Source organism: Panthera leo, chromosome A2 (genome assembly GCF_018350215.1).
Source record: "Panthera leo isolate Ple1 chromosome A2, P.leo_Ple1_pat1.1, whole genome shotgun sequence".
Classification (NCBI taxonomy): Eukaryota; Metazoa; Chordata; class Mammalia; order Carnivora; family Felidae; genus Panthera; species Panthera leo.
Genome location: NC_056680.1, coordinates 145,088,900 through 145,111,151, shown reverse-complemented (window position 1 = coordinate 145,111,151; position 22,252 = coordinate 145,088,900). Strand labels below are relative to the sequence as shown.

Sequence of the window (22,252 nt, the reverse complement as noted above, 5' to 3'; positions counted from 1 at the left end):
CAATTCCTGAGGAACAGCCCTGTCTCATATCTTTTCCCTATTGTAGAAGTAGCCCAGATGTTTGCTTAAGATGGCCTTAGGAGGGGAGAGTGCCCGTGCCATGTCTGTGCTTGCACATTAGCTCCTTGTTTCCCCCCAAAGCCCCCTTAACCAATTCCTGCTTGGGGCCCCTCCCCTCCCCCCCCTCCCCCGGGCTCCGCATAGCCGCTCACGCGCAGGCGTCAGCCTGCCCCTCCCCCCACGCCCCTCTTCCCGCTCTCAGGCAGCAGCCTGCCGGGCCTTGCCCAGAGCACAAAAGGCCTCTGCAGCCGGCGTCCCCCCGTTGCCCCTGGCAACCACTGAGCGGCGTCTCGCTTCCCCCTTGACCCTGGAAAGAGAGAGTAAACAGAGCCTCCATTGGCTAGCCGGGGCAGGGAAGCCAATCGGAGTAGAGGTTGTAAGGAGGCGGCCGAGAGAGGTGGTCGGGGTAGGAAGTTAGGGTTAGAGGCTCCCGGCGAGGCTAGAATCCCGGCGTGGTCGGTTGGAGCAGATATGTCTGTCCGGAGGCACATTGGGAATCCCGAGGTGAGGGTCAGGTCTCGATCGCAGAGCCGGAGGGGGCGGGCGCACCGGAAAAGGCTCCACGTGGGCCGGGAAGAGCAGCTAGCGACTTCCGTCGGCCGGAAGGCGGGAGGCGGCCGCCGTGAGGAGGGGTCTGGAGAGCGGAGGGAGGCGGGGCGGGCCTGGGGGATTGCGAGCCAAGTCCGGCATCAGGTGGTGAGAGACCACCCTCCCGAACGTTCGCTGTACCCCGCCATTTGTCGCCCAGAGAAGCGAAGTGCCCGAAGACACAGCCCCTTCCCTCAAAGGGCTTACAGTCTAGGTGTGGCAGTTCCACAGTATAACGAACATGCAGATGAACGCCCTGAACCCTAAAAGGAGCAAAATCAAAAGGAGCCATCGTTTCTGATTCTGGGGATACAGGATGAGCAGGAACAAGCAGATCAAGCCATGTGTAAAGGAAGCAAACTATGACGTTAGTTTACCCTCTTCCCGATGGGACCTTTTACTTTCTTGTCTGTTTCACCCCTAGTACCCTGCTGCATTTGTGCGCATTTAATTTCAACAAGTGTTTATGGGACTCGTACACCGCCGTAGGTGCTAGAAATACAGAGAGTAGGACAAGGCATTTGTCCTTTAGTAAGTGCAGCCTAGTGAGGGAGACCTGTAAACAATTTGAGTACAGTGTGGTTTGGGAACAAGTTCAAAGAGCGCAGAGGAAAGATTGGACTCACTTAAGGAAGTGAGAGAAGGTCCTGGAGGTGGTATGAAATGGCAAGGTGATGAGCCAGGTGAGGGAGCGTCCCAGATAGAATAGCATAAGCAAAGATGAGGAGGTGTGAAACGGGGGGAGTGGACAGTTCCCCTGTAGAGAAGCAGGAGTAAATTCTGGAAGGGTCCCCTGTGCCTCGTTAAAGTTACTTGGCCTTTATACGGAACAGGAGTCGCAATTCATTCCATTTCGCGGTGGATATCTATGAGCTAGGTTGAGAAAGTTGTGAGGCTAAGTTTGGGCTCTGCAGGAGAATGCCAGGATCGAATATAATCTCTACCACGGAGGCCAGGGAGGTAGGTGTGGAGACCAGCAGTTTGCCACATATTTATCTTGCTTGCTGGTCTGAATTTGAGAAACCTTTGAGAAGTTGTAAGTGACTGAGCGATGTGGTCAGATTTGCATTTTAGGCCGATGGCTGTAGCTGCTTTGTGGAGAAAGGATTTGAGGAGGCCAGGAATGGAGACAGGCAGATTAGATAGGTGGTATTTATGATACAGACTTAAAGTAAGGCCATCGAACTAGGGACAGAAATGAAAAATATTTAGGGAATTAAGTCGTTAAGACTTCATGATTAGCTTTGAGAAATGAGAGTGGAATGGATGACTTAGTTTCCCAGCTGGGGCTACCCATCGGTGCTGACACCCTTGATGAGATTAGAGGAGTGTAGGGGAGAGAAGCACAGATGCCCTGTGTGGTCATCCATTTGTGTCCTAGAGGAAGAGGTCCAATTTCCTTGTTTCAGTGGAGCACAATTTCCAGTAGTTTCTTGAAAAAGAGTGCATGCGGAATAAATATTTTTTATTTCTGTCTAAAATGTTACGCATGTCTGAAAATGTTGTTATTCTGCCTTCACATTTATCTGCCTGCAAGTTTGGTCGAGTATAGAATTCTTGGTGGGAGACCATCAGCGTTTTGAAAACATTACATTGTGGTCTTCTAGCATCCAGTGTTGGCTGTGGAGAAGTCCAAAGCCACGTGTTCCTTTGTATGTGACTTGATTTTTCCTTTCTGGAAGCTTGTAGAATCTTCTCTGTGTTTCCAGTGTTATGCCTCACAAAGATATGCCTTGCTATGGGTCTGTTTTCACTCATTTTGGTGGGAACCAGAAATTCATGTCTATTCTGTAAAATTTTGTTGAATTATTTTGTTGTTGACTTCTTCCCACTGTCTCCATTCTCTTGCTTGAATTCATTATTCTCATGTTGCTTCTGTAAGACTGATTCTCTAATTTCCTTAAGTTTTATTTCCTGTTTTCCACTTCTTGGTCTTTTTCCTCTTTTGGAGATTGTTTATTTAACGTTATCTTGTAATCCTTCTATTTAATTTCTGCCATCATGTTTTTAATTCTGAAGAGCTCTGTTTTGGACCCTGCTGCGTCCTTATAAAAGACTTTATTGTGGGGTGCCTGGGTGGCTCAGTTGGTTTAGCATCCGACTCTTGATTTTGGCTCGGGTCACGATCTCGCGGTTTGTGGGTTCAAGCCCCGTGTTGGACTCTTCGCTGTCAGTGCAGAGCCTGCTTTAGATCCTCTGTCTCCCTAGCTCTCTGTCCCTCCCCTGCTCCCTGGTCGTTCATGCATGTGCGTGTGCTCTCTCTCTCTCACTCTCAGAAATAAACACTAAAAAAAAAAAAGTAATAAAATCTGAAAAAAAAAAAAAACTTTTCATTTTGAAATAACTATAGGTTCACAGGAAGTTGCAAAAACAGTACAGTCCCATGTATTTTACCCGCTTTGCCCCACTGATTATATTTTATGTAAGTATAGTATAATATCAAAGCCATAAAATTGACAGTTATATAATACATGTATAGTTCTAGGCTAGGCTGTTTTTTCACTCGTGTAGATTTAATCAAGATTTGCACAGGTTTATATTTGTAATCAAAATACAGAACTATTCTATCACCACAGGTATCTCCCTCGTTCTATCCCTTCCTAGTCCCATCCACTTTCCTCCTCCTCATCTTAACCGCTGGCAATCACGAATGTGTTCTCCATTTCTGTAATTTTGTTATTTGAGAATGTTACATAAGTGGGATCACACGATATGTGACCTTTTGAGACTGGCTTTTTTTCACTCAGACTAATGTCCTTGAGACACATCCAAGTTGTTGCTTATGGCAATAGTTTGTTCCTTTTTGTTGCTGGTTAGGATTCTGGGGCATGGATGTATAACAGTTTGTTTACCCATTCACTTATTGTAGGATATTTTGCTTGTTTTCAGTTTGAGGCTATTATAAACAAAGAGACGAACTTTTGGGTACAGCTGTTTGTATGGATGTTCATTTTCATTTCTCTGGGATAGAGGCCTGGGAGTGTAGTTGCTGGGTAGTATGTGAGCGTATATGAGTTTTTTAGAAACTATGTTCCAGAGTGACTGTACCATTTTACATTCTCCTCACCAGTGTATGAGAGATTCAGTTTTTGCACATTCTTGGCAACATCTGGTATTGTCGATATTTTTTATTTTAGTTGTTTTAATAGGTGCACTGTGACATCTCATAGTGGTCTCAATTTGCATTTCCCCAATGGATACTGAGGTTGAACATCTTCCATTTTTCTCACGTGCTTATTTCCCATTTAAATATCTTCTTCAACAAAATATCTGTTTTTGTCTTTTGCCTGATTTCTAATTGGATTTTTTTTTACTGTTGTTTTGTTTGTGTGTTTGTTTTTTTAGTTACTGTGTAAATGTTGATTATTGCCAAAGCGGTAATCATTATGGTTACATTTTCTTTCTTACCACTTTTTGTTTTTCCTGGAGTTTCTATCTGCCTTTATTTTATTCTGTACTATTTATAAAGTTTTGTAAATATGTAGGAAAATTTTCCTACATCACTATTTATAATTTTTTTCCAGTTATCTTTGCCAAAACTTTTGCTCTGGATTTGTGTCTGTGTGTGTGCGCACACACTTGTGTGTGTAAAGAGAGAGGATTTTATTTTGTGGTTTTGTTTTACCCAAATGTTGTAACATTTGGTATATGGCTTTTTGACTTGCTTTTTGCACTTAACAATAAGTCTTGGGGATCTTTCCATGTCAGACAAATACAGCCCAACTTAATTATTTTCTTTTAATGCTTACGTGAGTACTTGGTATGGTTGTAGAGCTAAAGTTTTTAAAATTTTTTTAATTTGTCAAGTTTTAATTTTTTAGTAACAGCATTATGAGATATATATAATTCACCTATTTAAAGTATACAATTCAGTGGTTTTAATATATTCACAGAGTTGTGCAATCATCATTGATCAGAACATTTTCATTTCACCAAAAAGAAATCCTGTAACCTTTAACTATCACTCCCCAATTTTCCCATTGTCTTCCCCATCCAGTCTTGACAATCACTAATCTACTCCGTGTAGATCTGCCTATTGTCTACATTTCATATAAATGGAGTCATGCAAAATGTCTTTTGTGACTGGTTTCTTTCACTTAGCATAATGTTTTAAAGGTTCATCCATGTTATATCATGTGTTAGTACTTCATTCCTTTTTATTACTGGATAATAGTCTTTGCGTAGACATACTCCTTTTATTCTTTTTGATAGACATTTGGGTTGTTTTTACTTTGGAGCTATTATGAATGATGTTACTATGAATATTCATGTACAAGTTTTTGTGTGGATATATGTTTTCATTTCTCTAATGATAGTTTTTTGAACTATTTTTTTTCCCTGCATAGTGTATTTCCTCCCTATTGCAATTTTTCTTTTTGGTTTGTTGGAGATGTTTGTACTAGTCAACTCAGGCCACCATAACAAAATGTCACAGACTGGGTTGCTTAAACAACAGAAATTTATTTCTGGTAGTTTTGGAGTGCTGGGAAGTTCAGGATCAAGGTGCTGGCCAGTTTAGTTTCTAGTGAGAGGTCTTTCTTGCCTTGTAGATGACTGCCTTCTCACTGTGTTCACTAGATTTCTTTCTGTGTGCCCTGTGCAGAGGGGAGAGAGCTCTTTTGGTGTCTTTGTTTATAAGGACACTAAGCCTATTACACTTGTGCCCCACCCTTATGACCTCATTTAACCTTAATTACCTCCAAAAGGCCCCGCCTCCAAATACAGTTACATTGGGAATTAGGGCTTCAATATAACCCCCAAACATAAATTAATAATTTAGAATTAAAAGAAGCCTGAGAACATTGCGATGAATTTGGGGGTGGGGCGGGGGGAGAGACACAATTCACTTCATAGCCATGTTCTCAGGCTTCTTTAATTTAATACATAATTTAATAAATAATCCTAAATTATTAATTTATGGTTTGAGAAGGAAACTTAAACAGGTGATTTGAATCTGTATATTTGAGAGGGACTTGCTGATGGTGAGCCTAACTACAGGAAGATCTCACTGGGCCATGATTTGGGGAACTATCCTCCCAAATCTGTAGGTTCAGCTCTTTCCTCTTGGGCTGGTTATTTTGCTCAGAGAATTCCTCCAGTCTCCTGAAAATAAAAGCCTAACTGAATTCCTGGAGGAATTAGAGCTAGGAGCTAAATTTCAACATTAGTATGCATCATTCACTTAATGCCCCTATTTTCAGTAATGATATCTCTGCCTTTCTCTGTCTGGATACCTCCCAGTCCAGAAACTCTTTTCAGGGAATAAATCTATAGAGATCTGCCATGGTGGAGGAGGAGAGGTCACTCAGGGGCACACAGGGGATAGGGATTTGGAGATCCAGTTGTTTTTCAATCAGCCTTCAAATAATCTTCCTTATTTCAGCCCCTCCTTTTACTCCCCACTTCTGGAGGTGCCTGGAGCTGTCACTTCCTAAGCCTTTTAAGAATTGTTCTTGGCCTTCCCTTTGATTTTCTTGAATCAGTCAAGTCATTTTCCTTTGTTGATCTGCTTTCTAGACTTCAAAAATCTATTGCTGTACCTTCTCCCACTCTCTCTGGTTTTTTGGGCTTTATGTCCTTAAAATAGAAGACAAAATTGAGGTTTGGGAAGGAAGTGAAATTAAAGGCCTGTGTTCAATATGCTATCTTCATCCAGTAGATCGTGATCTGTAATTATTTTATTTGTAATCTGTAATTATTTATTTGTTTACTTCTGGCATACTTACAAGAACATAAACTTGTATGCATCGTCGCACTGCCTGGCATGCAAATAAACATTTGTTGAATGAGTACATGAATATATGGCTGAGCTGGGAGGAGAAGTCAGGCTACAGTTCCCTATTTGGATATCAGAAGCATACAAATGGAATTCAACCTAAGTGTTTGGCCCACAGAGAAGCTATAGATTGAGAAGATGGAATCCTGGCGAACATGGTGCTTCAATGACTGACTGACAGAAATGATCTATGTGTCATTGGAGAATCAGGGGAGAGAGGTATCACTGAAGCCAAGGGAGTGGAAACTGAAGAAGGTGGGGCTGTATAGCAGTGTCAAATGGTACAGAAAGGTCAAGTGAGTTAAAGAATGAAAAGGAGCCATTTTTCAGCAATCAGGGGATCTCTGATGTTGGCCAGCTGCCATAGGAACCATAGTAGAATAGTGGGGACGGTAGCCATGTTGCAATGCAATAGATAGAGGAGTAAAGTGCAGATACCCAGTGTAAGGGTCCCCCCCCCCCCGCCCCACCCAAGTTGCTTAGCTAGAAAGGAAGGGGGGAGGGGAGAGTGTTCCAATTATATATGGGAATATATGTTCCGATTATAGATTGATTCCTCATGAATCACCCCATGTTTAGTGGCTTAAAATAATAGTCATTTTATTATGATCTCTTATGGTCCTGGAGGCTGACCAGGCTCGACTAGGCACTTCTCATTTGGGATCTCTTGTGGTTTTTCAGGCAGACAGAAGCTAGGGCTAGAGCTAACTTGAAGGCTTCTTCAAGGCCATTGATTACAGTCTGTTGGCTAGGCCCTCAGTTGGGGCTGTCAGCCATACTACCTACACATGGCCTTTTCCGTGTGGCTTGGCCTTTCTCACAACATGGTAGCTGGATTCCAAGAACAGATGTCCCAGGACAGGTAGGTGGAAGCTGTATTGCCTTTTAGGATCGAGCCTCAGAAGTCATAAGGCAGCACTTCCATCACACTCACTAGCCCATCCAGATTCCAGTGGGGCTGGGGATGGAGACTTTGGCCCCACCCCACCATGGGAGGAGTCTCAACATCACAGTGTAAGTGAGATGGGAAATTCTGTTGCAAACATCTTGAGAAGTACAATCAGCCATAGGTAGTAGCTGCTGGCAAAGTAGGGGCTGCTGCATGTGCATACAGGGTCCAGGTTAGTGTTTGAGATCAGTAGAATTGGGCCAGATCCAAACTCCCATTTAAAAAAAAAAGTTCTTTAAAAGACCTATGTTAAGTGCGAGATTGCCTTAAATGAGGCTCTTTTCAAGATGGAATTCATTTCCTTCATTTGATGGACCTCCTGTCTATACAAAGGAGATAAATAGGGAAATTCTGAACAAAATGTATAATGGAATTTTTAAAAATCCTTTAAAGGGAAATCTTACTACATACGTTGCCATTGAAATACAACCAACCTTGTGAGTTCCATTTTGAGAGAGGTGGGAAGTCAGAAGAGCTCATTCGTGTTTGAATGATTTGAGATTCAGACAATGTCACTCGTTTTCTAGTGATTTTCCTTCAGAAAAATCCCATTGTTGATTCTCATACTTCTCCCTTCCTCTCCAACATCCATGGATTCATAAACTGTGTGTTAGTAATCTGCCAAAATACCCTTGCAATTATGTGGCTCACAGCTCAGTATTTTTGGTACCTTCCATTGTCTTCAGGGCCTACTCCAGGCCCTTCGTCTACATTCAGGGTTCTCTACTTGGAGCCTGCCTATCCATGGTCCCACCAGACAGCACAGGATTTCATATACCCCTGGTTCTTAACCCTTTTTAGGTCACAAATCTCTTTGCAAATTTGGTGAAAACAAGGACCCCCTTCCCCATAAAAATGCACACACACACAAAATTTTGCGTAGTTTCACAGGACTCATGGACTATCAAAAATCCATCAGAGGATCTGATTTTCAGAACCCTGGAATGAGTGTGGAAGAGTGGAGGCTCTGGAGCCAGACGACCCAGTTTCGATCCAGGTTCCATCCTTCTCACCCGCTGAGTAACCTCGAGAGGTCACTCCACTTTGTGCCCGTTTTCCTACTATGTATGATGAAGATAATGCTGGTGTCTACTTCACAGGCTGTTGTGACGATTAAATGAGATAATGTAGGTAAAATGCTTAGTCGAGTGCCTGACAACATGGTTAAGTGTTCAATAAATGTTAGCATCGGCTGCCTTCATTACGGTTGTTGTACCTTCTTTCGCAAATCGAAAACATGCTGTTCTTTACACTTGCTTTTAAAGTGGCTTTGCTATTAGAATTGCCTCCACTCAGAATGCTTTTTCCACCTGTTTCCTCTCTCATCGTATCCATAGAAGTTCAACCCTTGAGACACAGCTCCGGTGCCATTTCTCCCGCAAAGTCTCCCACATCCCCCAGCCGTGTGTGAGTGCTCCCTTTGCCTCAGACTCCCAGGGCTGTCGTGTGGTGCTGACACGCATGCTGTGTGTTGCTCAGGTGTGAGAACCATCTCCATCCATTAGGCAGTCCTGACTGCTCTTGCTGGTGCGAGGCCTCACAGCAGGTGCAGAGATCTGGAAGGTAGAGCCATGTCCCAAGTGCCGGAAGCAAGGAGTAATCACGATTAGTACAAAGAGCCATGACAGTCCAGGTAGGGAATAGATGTCCATCTGACTGAGACCTTCAGAGGAATCTTCTTGGAAGACATGTTTGTGCTGGGTCTTGGAAGCAGAGTGGAAGTGAAGTAGCTGGGGAGGCATGGCCACACGGGGAGGACATTATCTTTGGTCCTTTCTAGAGATGTAAGCCCTCAAAGAGTCTTTGACATTTTTGATTGCTCTCCAAGAGCCCTGATCATATCACAAACATGAACTTTCTTAGCTTCCTCCCTCCTCCCGAGGAACTTCATTGTGATCGCCTATCTGGTATCTTTATCTTGAATACATAGCCAGTATCCAGAGCTGAGCCTTCTGCCTGGGCTCCGGGCCTCATCCTCTGCCACTCCCTCATTTCCATACCTTCTTGCTCCATTTCCAACTTCTATTATCTAGCCTCTAAACATCCTCAAATCTCTCCTTTCTTCCAAAACAAAACAAATCAACAAGAAAAACTTATCCCTTAGCAACTCTCAAGGGGGAAAAAAAAAGCCATCTGGCTACTATCCTGTGTTTTCCTCCCTCCCCGTCTCATACAACCTGCTGTTTTGCTTCTGCTTCTGTCAATTTACTGTAACCTCTTCCACCAGGGCAACAACGTTCTGGTTTGTTCAATCCAAATTTACTTTGTTATTCTCTTACTTGGCCTTCATTCTTGCTCACTTGTTCATGTTTGACCTCTTGTTCTTGGACTTGACAGCATCGATCACTGTTGACCACTCCCTTCTTCCTGAAACTCTTCTTTAATTTTCATGACCCACTTTCTTCTGGCCTCTCGTGAGTCTCAAACATGGTGCTTTTCTCTACCAGACCTTAAGTGCTGGGCTGTTTCATCTCAAACGGTCCCTGATGGTGATTTTGTCCATTCCTATGGCTTCCCCTGCTGCCTTTATGCTGACAATCACCAAACCTTCTTTCTGCAACCCCAGATCTCCTGATCTCCAGACCCAAATAGCCAGCTCACCATTTCCGTCTTGGATAACCCACAGATTATGTCACATTGAACATGCCTCAACATGAGAAACCTCATGTTTTTCAATGTGTGCTTCCTCCTTAATTCCCTTTTTTGGAGGATGGTAACACTGTCCTCACCCTGTTATACCAGTCAGTTTTCCATCTTACTGATTTTACATCTTGAGGCTGTCTCCTCTTCCTCATCTCTACTGCCACCTTCTTAGCATCATAGATCTTCTTAGCACACCTACCTCTTAATTGATCTTTGTGCCCCCATCCTCGACTATGATCCTATTAGCTCTCCAGAATGCTGCCAGAATGAGCTTTCTAAAATGGAAATATAATCCCATCACTTCTTCTTATTTTCTTCAGTAACTCCCCAATCGTCTACACTAAGGTTTCTCAACTTTAGCACTATTGACATTTTGGGCCAGCTAATTCTTTGCTGTGGGGGACTGTCATTGTAGGGTGTTTCGCAGCATCTCTGGCTTCTACTCACTGGATACCGGTAGCCTCCCCACCACAGCCACCACCCACCTAAAAGGTGTTCAGACATTGACTGTTGTCCCCGGGAGCAGGGGGGCAGCAAAATTGCCCATTTAAGGATAGTCATCTACAGGGAAAAAAATCCAGGTTCCTTAGCATGGGTGGATACAAGGCCCTTTATGAACGCCACCCCCCCCCCCCACCCGCTTCTTCAGTCTCATCTGACCCCATGTTGCCCCCTATGCTCCAGGTCTACCAGTTGCCAGAAACCCCACCTTCCACCTACCGCTCCTTTAGCTTGACTCATTTTCTTAGCCCTCAGATTTCAGCCTGGAAGTCATGGCTCAGGACACAGTTCTTGACTCTTTTGGTCACTTGTCTTTGTTCACTTGTCTTTCTTCCCAGCACCACTGAGAGCTGGAGGGCTCTGTGTGCTTAGCATGGCGGCTCACTCCTAGTAGACACCCAGTAAATGTCTGCTGAAGGGTTGGTGCTCAATAAGGCTTTGTTGAATGAATGAATGAATGAATGAATGAATAGTCCTTCTTGAAAGAACTTTTCTCAGCTCTTTCATTTTCCACCATTCCATCCTGTTTATATAATTGAAAAAAAAAAAAAAGCCAGTTGGTCAGTAGGTCAAGAAACAGTCACCCCCAAAACAAGAATTTTAAGGAAAAAAGTATGAAAGTTCCATAAAGTCTGTGATGGTCTCCTTAGAGTTTTGCGTTGTGGTTGGCACTCGAAAGCCAGGAACGAGAAGTTGGACCAAATTGGGAAAATGGAAAAGAGACACTACATTTTTCTACTGCAGCATATGGATTTCTCATTAGTCTATGTAAGGGAAAACCGGGGGCGGGAGGGGCCCAGCGACTGCAGCTGTCCACACTCCCCCCCCATCATTCTGCTGCCACCACACCTGGTCCCCAGAGACACCCTCACTTCTTAGCTATGTTGGCTTAGGTATGGACAAATCCCCTTGGTTCAGCAGAGACTAGCCTGGAGTTTTTCAAAAGACACTTTGCTAGGAAACTAGCAGAAAACAAAACAAAACAAAAGTAAAAACAGGAAATAGCATATAGAAATTATAAAAATACAGAGTACAGAAAAAAATGAAAACAAAATCCCTTAGCCTAAGATAACTGAATTCTACTATTAGCTTTTCTTGACTCAATTTACCAGACACATGTTTTCCCTGGTTTTTGGGTTTTTTTTTTTTTTTTTGATGTTTCGTTTTGTTTTGCTATGATATTGTCTTCTTCTGGGATATCTTGCCCTAAAGTTCCCCCTTTTAGTCTTTAAATATTTCCCTTCTCTCGCTTAAGAATCTTCTCCGTCTTCATCTAGGAATTCCGGAGTTGGAATTGGTGTTAGAGTCAGTTTGTCTTAAAGACAGTAGATTACTGGTCAGATGGAAACGGGGGCTCTCCAGGCTTTCTCTAAGGATGAAAAAGCTTAGGGGTTCCACACACACATCTGAGGCCCAATGCTAAGCATTCAGGACAAAGGTTTTACTTCCCTAGAGTGAAATGAAAACCAGAGACAATGTCCTGAGTTTTTTTTAATAACAATAAAAGACCATTCTTGGCAAAATTAGAAGTTGATAATTCTCTATGGGTGCCCCCAGTTCTTAGAAATTCTTCCTGGTCTCTGAAATCCAAAACTCTGGCCAACAGGACATGCTGTAGTTAACTGTGTTTTCAAGAGCATATGATGGGGGTTTTAAATTTTAGTTCTCCACCTGATTTTTTTTTTTCTTTGGTCGATAAAGCACACAACTCCTAATCTTGGGATCATGAGTTCAAGCCCCACACTGGATGTAGAGATTACTTAAAAAAAATAAATACATAAAAATAATCTCAAGAAATAATAATAAAGTTTGGTGTTCCCTTCCAAGGAACCAGGTAGTTACTGTAATATACTTTGCATTCTAGATATTCATTTGTTGACTGCATCTCAATAAATGTGCCTACCACGTACTAGGTCCTGGGTGTACACAGATATGAGTACGTCTTTGTCCCTGCCTCCAAGGGCAGATAGAGAAGGGTGGGGTGTGAACAATGGTACAGGGTACTCTGGGAGCCTGGGAGAGGAAATGCCCAATTCCCCCTTGGACACCTTACAGAGGAAGTAAGGTTTTGCCCAAGGACAAGTCGAGGAAAGGCATTCTAGGCAGACATTTGCTAAGCCTGAGGATCTGAGGGAGTGCAGCACATTAAGGGAACACTCGGGCAACACTAACATAGAGTCAGGTGTGAGAGTGGCAGAAGATGAAGCCAGAAACGTATTAAACAGTTTTAATTTCATATTCCACAGCTACCTGTGACTGAACATACGATTTTCATACTTGTAGACCAGAAAAAAGCCTGAGCGAGAAAGCGAGATCTTTTTTTTTTTTTTGTTTATTTATTTATTTTGAGAGAGAGCGAGCAAGCGAGCAGGGGAGGTGCAGAGAGAGGGAGAGGGAGAGAATCCCAAGCAGGCTCCATGCTGTCAGCACAGAGCCTGATGTGGGGCCCGAACCCACAATCTGTGAGATCAGGACCTGAGCGAAACCAAGAGTCAGATGCTTTACCTACCGAGCCACCCAGGCGTCCCAAGAAATCTAGATCTTGAAATGTCGATTCACTAGCCTTCCCTCACTTGGATGGCTTTCGCAAATGCCAGTGAAACTTAATATGGGTAAAGGTCTTGTGCTTGGATTTAGAGGTCCCTCCCAGAGTACAGGACAAGGGAGACCTGACCTAGGCATTCTCTGATGACCACAAACTTACCCTGGGCCCATGATGAGCCTCAGTGGCCCCGAGAGCAGATGCCATCGCAATGCCACCGGTGGAGCGTCAGACTCCAGGCAAGCAGCAGGGGAGGACTGCCAAACAGGGTCCCGGCCCAGTAGCATCTGGGCGCCGTGCTCAGGTCTGGGTCCAAAAGCTACTTTTTAGGGGAGATGTGGAGAAAAATCTAAAGGGTGTCCAGAGGAGATGGCCTCATCATACCAAGAGTAAAACTAAAAAAGAAGGACCAGAGAGCTGCCTTTAGTTATTTGAACAGATCTCTTGAGGCGGGGGTGGAGGGTGTCTCGTTCAGGGTTGTGACAGTGGACTGGATGGAACTAAAGGGAGACTAGTTTGGGCTCAATGTCAGAAATAATTTTTACGAGGTTTTTTTTTTTTTCTTCCTAATTGTATAGTGCCATGAGATTATTTTGACAAAAAATGAAAATATTTTGACGGAAACAAGATAACCATTCTCACCTATGGAAATGCTGTGGCGAAGAGTCCTAGATTGAATGGACAGTTGGACCTCTAGGGCTCTTTCCTTCTTTAAATTTGATAAAATTTGGGGTGCCTGGGTGGCTCAGTCGGTTAAGCATCGTATCTTGGTTCGGCTTAGGTCACAATCTCACAGTTCATGAGTTCGAGCCCCACATTGGGCTCTGGGCTGACGGTGCGGACTCTACTTGGGATTCTCTCTCTCTCTCTCTCTCTCTCTGCCCCTCCTGTTTCTCTCTCTCTCAAAATAAATAAATAAATGTTTAAAAAATCATTAAATTTGATGAAATTTTATCACCTGTTCTGTTTTTTAAGTATCTGACTCTTTCCCACCTTTGTCACCCTTATTTTTACACTAACCTGATTAATTTGTGAATTTTCTTATTTTTTAGTATCTAACCAAAAGAATACCACAAAACCCAAGGTATCAGCATATCAAGTCAAGACTGGATACTGGTGAGTAAATACTAGAAAATTAAAACTTTTTTTAAAAATCCGATAATTATTGATAAGAAGCAGGCTGTTATGCCTGATATCAGTCAAAGCGCAAAGTTTCTCATTGTCCTGCCCCATGTCCTTCTGGGCTCAGAATTTCTCTTTAAAACCTTCCCCCCCCCCCCCCCCAGATCATCAGTAAAAATTTCCACTTACAGACCTTAGCTTATGATAAATTGAGAAACTGATAAAGAACGTTGTTCGATAAGTTAACAAGGCTGAAGCTAAATACCAGGGGGTCGGCCTCTGCTTTGGAACAACTTAAGTATATTCCTTCAAGCTAGGAGTGGGAGATAATATTTGTGAGCATGTGTTCAATTCAGTAGTCGCTGAGCGCCGACCACACGCAAAGTTATGGACTGTGGGACATAGATGAGTGCGACTTGTGACTTTTGCAATCAGAGAGCTTAGATTCAAGTGCAGGCAGACAGACTTGAGTGAGTCACTAGAATACCGGGCAAAATTCAATTAGTGCTTCAGGTAAAACGAAATGAAGAGTCGCATCGCTGCTTATTTCCATGCTCTTAACATTTTTCAGTGCCACGATGCAGACCACTGCTTAGGTCCCTAGTGGATTTGCAGTCTTGTGAGATTTTGGTTTCTTAATTGTTTCGTTTTCCAATCCTTTAACGTCTGCTATGGACAATCCGTTCTAGTAAGATGGTTTTGCTGGTGGATTGGGGCACCACATGGCTTGGGCAGTGCTGAATTTGCCATCAGTAACCTGAGGACAACTGAGGAAATACGGATGAGCTACCGACTGGGTTTAAAGCTCATTCATTTTGTCTTTCCCTTTCACCAGTCTCCTTCAAAATTACTGTCTTCCATTATGCAGGTTTCCCCATATAAAATAGACTTTCAGTTGAATGTTCTAAATGAACCACATTTGCAGATACTATTTCTTGGGACCTTTCTTTCAAACATTTCCAGGCTGTACAGATACTTATCCTTGCAAATATCCTGTTTGACAGGAGGTAGAAACTTTTAGCTCCATTTTTGAGGAGGAGGAAATTGAGGCACGGAGATGATGTGATTTGCTTGAAATTGAGGCACGGAGGTGATGTGATTTGCTTGAAATTGAGGCACAGAGATGATGTGATTTGCTTGATGTTCAATACAGGAGACAGAACTAGGATTGGAATGCAGGGTGAGGAAGTCGATGGCACACCAGGGGATCTGGTGTGAAGTCCTGGCCGTTGTCCCTTAGGCCAGCTGTCCCACCTCCCCCCTCCCCCCCCAGCCTCATTCCTTCTACCACGAATGCCTTCAACTCCTCCGTGTCTTCCTGTCTCCCCTTTAACTGCAGCTGTGACCCACCCTTCTGGAATAAGCTATTCTGTGAAGGACGCCATATTTTTTCTGAGGAGTCCAAACAATATTTCAAAGACAGCTATAAAGGAATGCATTTCTTTTGGACCCTTCTTAAAATTAAAAGTGTTGAGACCTGAGGTTTACCTCAGATACACAGATTTGTCTGTATCTTCGCGTTTTTTTTCTCCTGGAAATTGACAGAAATGAAAACCCATTTCTTTCCCTTCAACTCCCCAAGTCATAAGCAAAATTTGACCTAATAGTAGTACCTGATAGTAATTTCAATTTTTTTTGAAACTGAGAGACTCAAGTCTGCTTTTTATAATACATAGTAATTGCCTGTGTCCTTTCATATCGTCGGGTTTTTAAACTAGTGTTTTTGCTAATTAAACCTTTTATTTTGAAGCGATTATGGATTCAGATGGAATTTTAAGAAATAATACAGAGAGATTCCATGTACCCTTAACCCAGTTTCCCATAGTAACATCTTAACGGAAACTATCCTGCAGTATCACAGCCCTGATACTGACATTGATACATACAAGTCTAGATACCGAACATTTCCTTCACCACGAGGGTCCCTCTTGTTGCCCTTTTAAAGACATCACCACCCACTTTCTACCCTCAGTCCCTCCTTAACCCCTGATAACCACAGATCTGTTCTCCATTTCTATAGTTTTTGTCATTTCACAAATGCCATATATATGGAATCATACAATATGGAACTTTTTTTGTTTAATTGGCTTTGCACGCAGCATAATTCTCTGGAGATTCATTCCGGTTGCTGCATTTATTGGTTTATACCTTTTTATTACTGAGTAGTATTCCCTGGTATGGATGTGCCACAGTTTAACCATTTATCTGTTGAGGGACATCTGGACTGTTTCCAGCTTTTTGACTGTTACAAATAAGGGTGCTATAAACATCCATGTCTTGATTTTTTTTGGTGAATTTAAGTCTGCGTTTCTCTGGGATAAATGCCCACAGGCGCAACTCCTGGGTCGGATGATAGTTGCGTTTGCAGGTCTCTAAGAAACTGCCAAACCGTTTTCCAGAAGAGCTACCCCGTTTTACATTCTTACCAGCGATGACTGAATGCTCCAGTTTCTCCACATCCTCGCCCGCATTTGGTGGTGTTGCCATTTTTAATTTTAGCCATTCTGATAGACGAGCAGCGGTGTCTCATTGCGGTTTTGATTTGCATTTGCCATCTGTGTGTCTTCTTCGGTGAAATATCTGTTCATGTCCTTTGCCTGTGTTCTGAGTGGATTGTTTGCTTTTTAACTTGAGTGTTGAATATTCCTCGTGTATTCTAGCGACCAGGCCTTTTGTTGGATGGATGGCACATATTTTCTTCCAGTCTGTAGTTTGCCTTTCCGTTCTCCTTACAGGGCCTTCTGACGGGCAGAAGTTTGTAATTGTGGCGAAGTCCAGTTTATCGGTGTCTCCTGTTTTGCATCCTGCTTTTGCTGTCAAATCGAAGAACTCTTTACCGAGACCGGATCCCAGAGATTTTTCTATCGTGCTTTTTTCCTAAAAGTTTTATAGTTTTAGGTTTTACAGTTAAGTCCGTGATGCACCTTGAGGTAATTTCTACATAAGATGTGCAACTTAGATAAGGATTAACTTTTTGCTTATGGATGGATGTCCAGCTGCTCTAGCACCATTTGTTAAAAGGCTGCCTTTCCTCCATTGAATTGTATGTTCACCTTTATCAGAAGCCAGTTTGGCCTATTTATGCGGATCTATTTTGGGGTTCTTTATTCTGTGCCACTGACCTATGTGTCTGTCCCTCTGCCAGTATCTCAGTCTTGGTTACTGTAGCCCTATGGTAAATTTGATGCTTAAAATTGGTTAGACCGATTACCCCCACGTTATTTTTCTTTACAAATTATTTTAGCTATTCTAATTCCTTTGCCTCCCCGTGTACGTGTTAGAATAATCTCATCTACATGTACAAAAAAGCATTGCTCTGACTTTGATAGGAGTTGCGTTAAACCTGTATATCAATTTAGGATGAATGGACACCTTTGCTATGTTGAGTCTGCCAACCCATTACTAGGGGACGGTGGTCCCCCCACTTCTCTGAGATCTCATTTCCCACCGTGTCGGTTACCCAGAGTCATCCGCGGTCCGGAAGCAGGTGTTCCTCTTCCTGACGTATCTCAGAAGGTCAATAGTAGTTTCATGCCACGTCGCAGCCCCTGTGTCATTCACCTCACTTCTTCTCATCATGCATTGTATTATCTCACGTCATCACAAGAAGGAGGGTAGAAGATATTTCTTTTTGTTTCTTTTATTTTTGAGAGAGAGAGGGAGAGAGAGAGAGAGAGGACAAGTTGGGGAGAGGAATTGAGATGGGGAGACACAGAATCTGAAGCAGGCTCCAGGCTCCGAGCTGTCAGCGCAGAGCCCGACGGGGGGCTCAAACTCGCAAACTTGAGATCGTGACCTGAGCAGAAGTGGGGCACGTAACCGACTGAGCCACCCAGGCGCCCAAGGATATAAGCTATTTTGAGAAACAGAGAGAGACCATTTTCACATAACTTCTATCATAGTATGTATTATAATCGTTCTCTTTTATTATTAGTTATTGTTGTTAAATTCTTACTGTGCCTAATTTATAAATTAAACTTTATAATAGGTATGTATGTATAGAAAAACATAGTGTATATATAGGGTTCAGTACCTATATATGGTTCCTGGTGTCCACTGAGGGGAGGGGTCTTGGAACATATCCCCTGAGGATAAAGGGAGACTACTATATGTCTCTCCATTTATTTAGATCTTCTTTGGTTTCTTTCATCAATACTGTAGTTTTCAGCATAAGGGTCCTGTGCAGGTTTTGTTAGATTTACACCTAAGTATTCTTTTTTCTTTTTTTGAGCAGTTGTAAATGGTATTGTATTTCTAATTTTGGTGTTACTGTGTTCATTGCTAACATACAGAAATACAGCTAATTTTTGTATGTTTCTCTTGAATCCTGGGACTTTGCTAAATTCACTTATTAAGTACAAAAGGAGTTTTGTTTGTTTGTTTGTTTGGGGTCTTTTGGTAGATTCCTTGGGCTTTCCTATGTAGATGATGATGTCATCTACAAAAAAAGAATAGTTTTATTTCTCCTTGCCAGTCTGTACATGTCTTTTATTTCCTGTTATTGCTTTATTGCACTGGCTAGGACTTCCAGAATTATGTCAAATAATGTTAAGAGTGAACATCCTTGTCTTTTTCCTGATCTTAGGGGGAAAGCATTCAGTCTTTCATCATCAGGTACAGTGTGAGCCATATATTTGTCTGAGGAAGTTTCCTCCTATTCCTATTTTTGTGAGAATTTCCCATCATGTATGATTTGAATTTCATCAAATGGTTTTACCGCATCAATTGATAGAATCATATGATTTTGTCTTTAGCTTGTTAATAGCATGGATTACCTTGATTTGCAAATATTGTACTATTGCTGCATCTGTGGACTAAACCTCACTTAGTCAGGGTGTATAATTCTTGTTACATGTTGCTCAGTTCTCTTTATTATTTTGTTAAAGATTTTTGTGTCTATATTAATGAGGTACATTAGTTTGTAATTCTATTGGGGGGGGACTGTCTTTGCCTAGTTTTTTATTTTTCTATTTTTTTTTAATGTTTATTTATTTTTGAGAGAGAGAGAGAGAGTGAGAGAGTGCAAGAAGGGGAGGGGCAGAGAGAGAGGGAGACACAGAATCCAGAAACAGGCTCTAGGCTCTGAGCTGTCATCACAGAGCCCAATGCAGGGCTCGAACTCCTGGACCGTGACATCATTACCTGAGCCAAAGTTGGACACTTAACCGACTAAGCCACCCAAGCTCTCCTGTCTTTGTCTAGTGTTAGTAGCATCATAAACATCAGCATAACATCAGCATCATAAAATGTTGGGAAGTATTTCCACTTGTTCTGTTTTCTGGAAGAGATTGTGTATTATGAATTACACGCTTTAAAAGGGTGGCCTTTTATTGTATGTACGTGGCACCTCAATTTAAGGAAATAACATACCCATTAGGAAAAAGATTGAATCGAAACAAAACAAAACCTTGGTGTTAATTTTTACAGTTGGTTAATTGGTGTTCATCCTTTCTTAAGCATTTGGTAGAATTCTCTAATAAAACCATCTGAACCAGGAGATTTCTGACAGTTTTTAAATTTTGAATTCAATTTATTTCATAGTTACGGAGAATATTCAAATTATTTGTTTCCTATTGAGTGAGTTGTGCTAGTTTGTGTTTTTTGAGAATTTAGTACATTTCATCCGAATTTTCATATTTACGTGAGCAGGACTGTTTGTCATCTGCCCTTATTATCCTGCTGATTCTTGAAGTGCCAGCCCCCGTTTTGTTCCTGATACTGCTAATTTGCATCTGCCCCCTTTTTTCTTTGCTATACATTTGTCCATTTTACTGATCCTTTCAAAGAACAAACTCTTGGTTTCATCAGTTTTCCCTATTTTTTCTGTTTCCAATTCCATTGATTTTCACTCTCATATTTATTATTCTGTCCTGCTTTGCGTTTCTAGATTCTTCTGTTTCTAGATTCTTGAGGTGGGAGCTTAACTTATTGACTTAAGACTTTTCCTCTTTTTTTTTTTTTAAATTTTTTTTTTTCAACGTTTTTTATTTATTTTTGGGACAGAGAGAGACAGAGCATGAACGGGGGAGGGGCAGAGAGAGAGGGAGACACAGAATCGGAAACAGGCTCCAGGCTCCGAGCCATCAGCCTAGAGCCTGACGCAGGGCTCGAACTCACGGACCGCGAGATCGTGACCTGGCTGAAGTCGGACGCTTAACTGACTGCGCCACCCAGGCGCCCCCTCTTTTTTTTTAATACACATAGTTCGTGCTATGAATTTCTCAGCACTGCTTTAGCTGTGTCACGCAAATTTTGATATGTTGTATTTTTATTATCATTCAGTTCAGTGTACCTTTTCATTTCCTTTGAGACTTCCTTTTTTGATTCATGGATTATTTAGAAGTGTGTTGTTTCGTTTACAAGTGTTTAGAGATTTTCTTGTTATTTCGATTTCCAGTTTGATTCCCTTGTGGTTGGAGGACACGCTCTGTATGTTTTGATTTTTTTTTTTTAACGCATCGTTGTCCATTTTATTACTCAAGATATGGTCTATCTTGGTGTATATCCCATAGGCACTTGAAAAAAAATGTATATACCCATACTTTTGCTTTCTGTATTCTTTCTTCTTTCCTGAAATTCCCAGGTTCCTTCTTTTACTTTTGCTTTCCGATTAGAGAACTTTCTTTAGCTATTCTTTAGGGCAAGTCTTTCGGTGACAAACTCTCTTAGTTTTCCTTCATCTGCCCAATGTCTTGGTTCCCTTTCATTCCTGAAGGAAAGTATTTTCTCTGGGTGTGGGAGCCTAGGTCGACAATTCCTTTCCTTCAGCACTTGGAAAATATTGTGCCGCTTCCTTCTGGCTGCCATGATTTCTGATGAGAAATCTGCTGTCATTTGAACTGTTTTTCTTATATAGGTAAAGATAACCATTTTTTCTCTTGCTGCTCTCACGATTCTTTTTTCTTTGGTTTTCAAAAGTTTGATTATGATGTATCGTGATGTGGGTTTCTTTGGGTTGTTCTGTTTGGCATTCACTTGGCTCCTAGGTACATCTATAGGTTTACGTCTCTTGTCAGATCTGAGGAGTCTTCAGCCATTGTATCTTTGAGCACTCTTTCATCCCCACCTTCTCGATCCTCTTTCCGTGCTTTGATGGCACCACATCATAGCCCAGCAAGGATGGAAATCAAGGCTCCCCACTTGACTTTGCTGCCAGGTGAGGGTGGTGTTTGGCTGGAGTAAAAGCAGTTACTGTCTGACAGTTTTCCAGCTTGCTGGGCTGCCCCTTTCCCAGTCCTTTGGGCGGGGACAGCAGGCTTTGATGGGGATTCTTTTTTTCTTGTCTGTCCCTTGGTGCTTCTGGATTGCTGGCTTCTTTAGCTCTAAGTCTAAGATATATGAGGCAAGCAAACAGACAGCCAGGCAGACAGACAAAACAAGCTAAGTAACTCAACCATTATGCCATTCTTGGGTCCCGAGGTCTCTAGCCAGTCTGCCTTCCTCTTTCCAACCAATCAGTCTTCTCTTATATTTTATACATAATGTCCAGGGTTTGGGGGTTTTTTTTTTTTATTCAATCTTTTTTATAATTGATACGTTCTTTTCTTTTTTTTTTTTTTTTTAACTTTTTTTTAGAGCAGGGGAAGGGCAGAGGGAGCGGGAGAGAGAGAATCTTAAGCGGGCTCCACACTGAGTGCAGAGCCTGACCCGGGGCTCCCTCTCACAACCGGGAGATCATGACCTGAGCTGAAATCAAAAGTCAGATGCTTAACCGACTGAGGCACCCAGGCGCACTGATATGTTATTTTCTTAAATTGAAGTATAATTTACATACCATAAAATTCACCCTTTTAACCTTTTAAGCAATTCAGAGGTTTTTAGTACATTCACAAGGTTGTGACACCATCATCACTGTCTAATTGCAGGACATTTTTGTCACCCCCAAAAGAAAGCCCATATCCAATAGCAATCACTTCTCATTCCTTACTTTTTCCAGTCCCTGGTGACCACTAACCTACTTTCTGTAGCTACGAGTTTGTCTATTCTGAGCATTTCATATAAATGGAATCCCGTAATATGTGGCCTTTTGTGTCTGGCTTCACTCAGCATGATGTTTTCGAGGTCCATCTCT

The 22,252-nt window shown here is 42.2% G+C and overlaps 1 protein-coding gene across 2 annotated transcripts in view; it reads left to right on the top strand.

Annotated features, from left to right (window-relative positions):
• Positions 1 to 336: 336 nt before the first annotated feature.
• CEP41 (centrosomal protein 41) overlaps positions 337 to 22,252 on the top strand; it is a 44,904-nt gene continuing 22,988 nt past the window's right edge. The window contains exons 1-2 of one of the 2 annotated variants that reach the window (XM_042924734.1): positions 337 to 564; positions 14,112 to 14,175. In XM_042924734.1, coding sequence (XP_042780668.1) covers positions 532 to 564; positions 14,112 to 14,175 — 97 coding nt within the window. In that variant the 5' untranslated portion in view covers positions 337 to 531. Of the gene's footprint in view, positions 565 to 734; positions 1,016 to 14,111; positions 14,176 to 22,252 lie in introns of those variants that run through there. The other variant, XM_042924728.1, reaches the window with a different exon arrangement.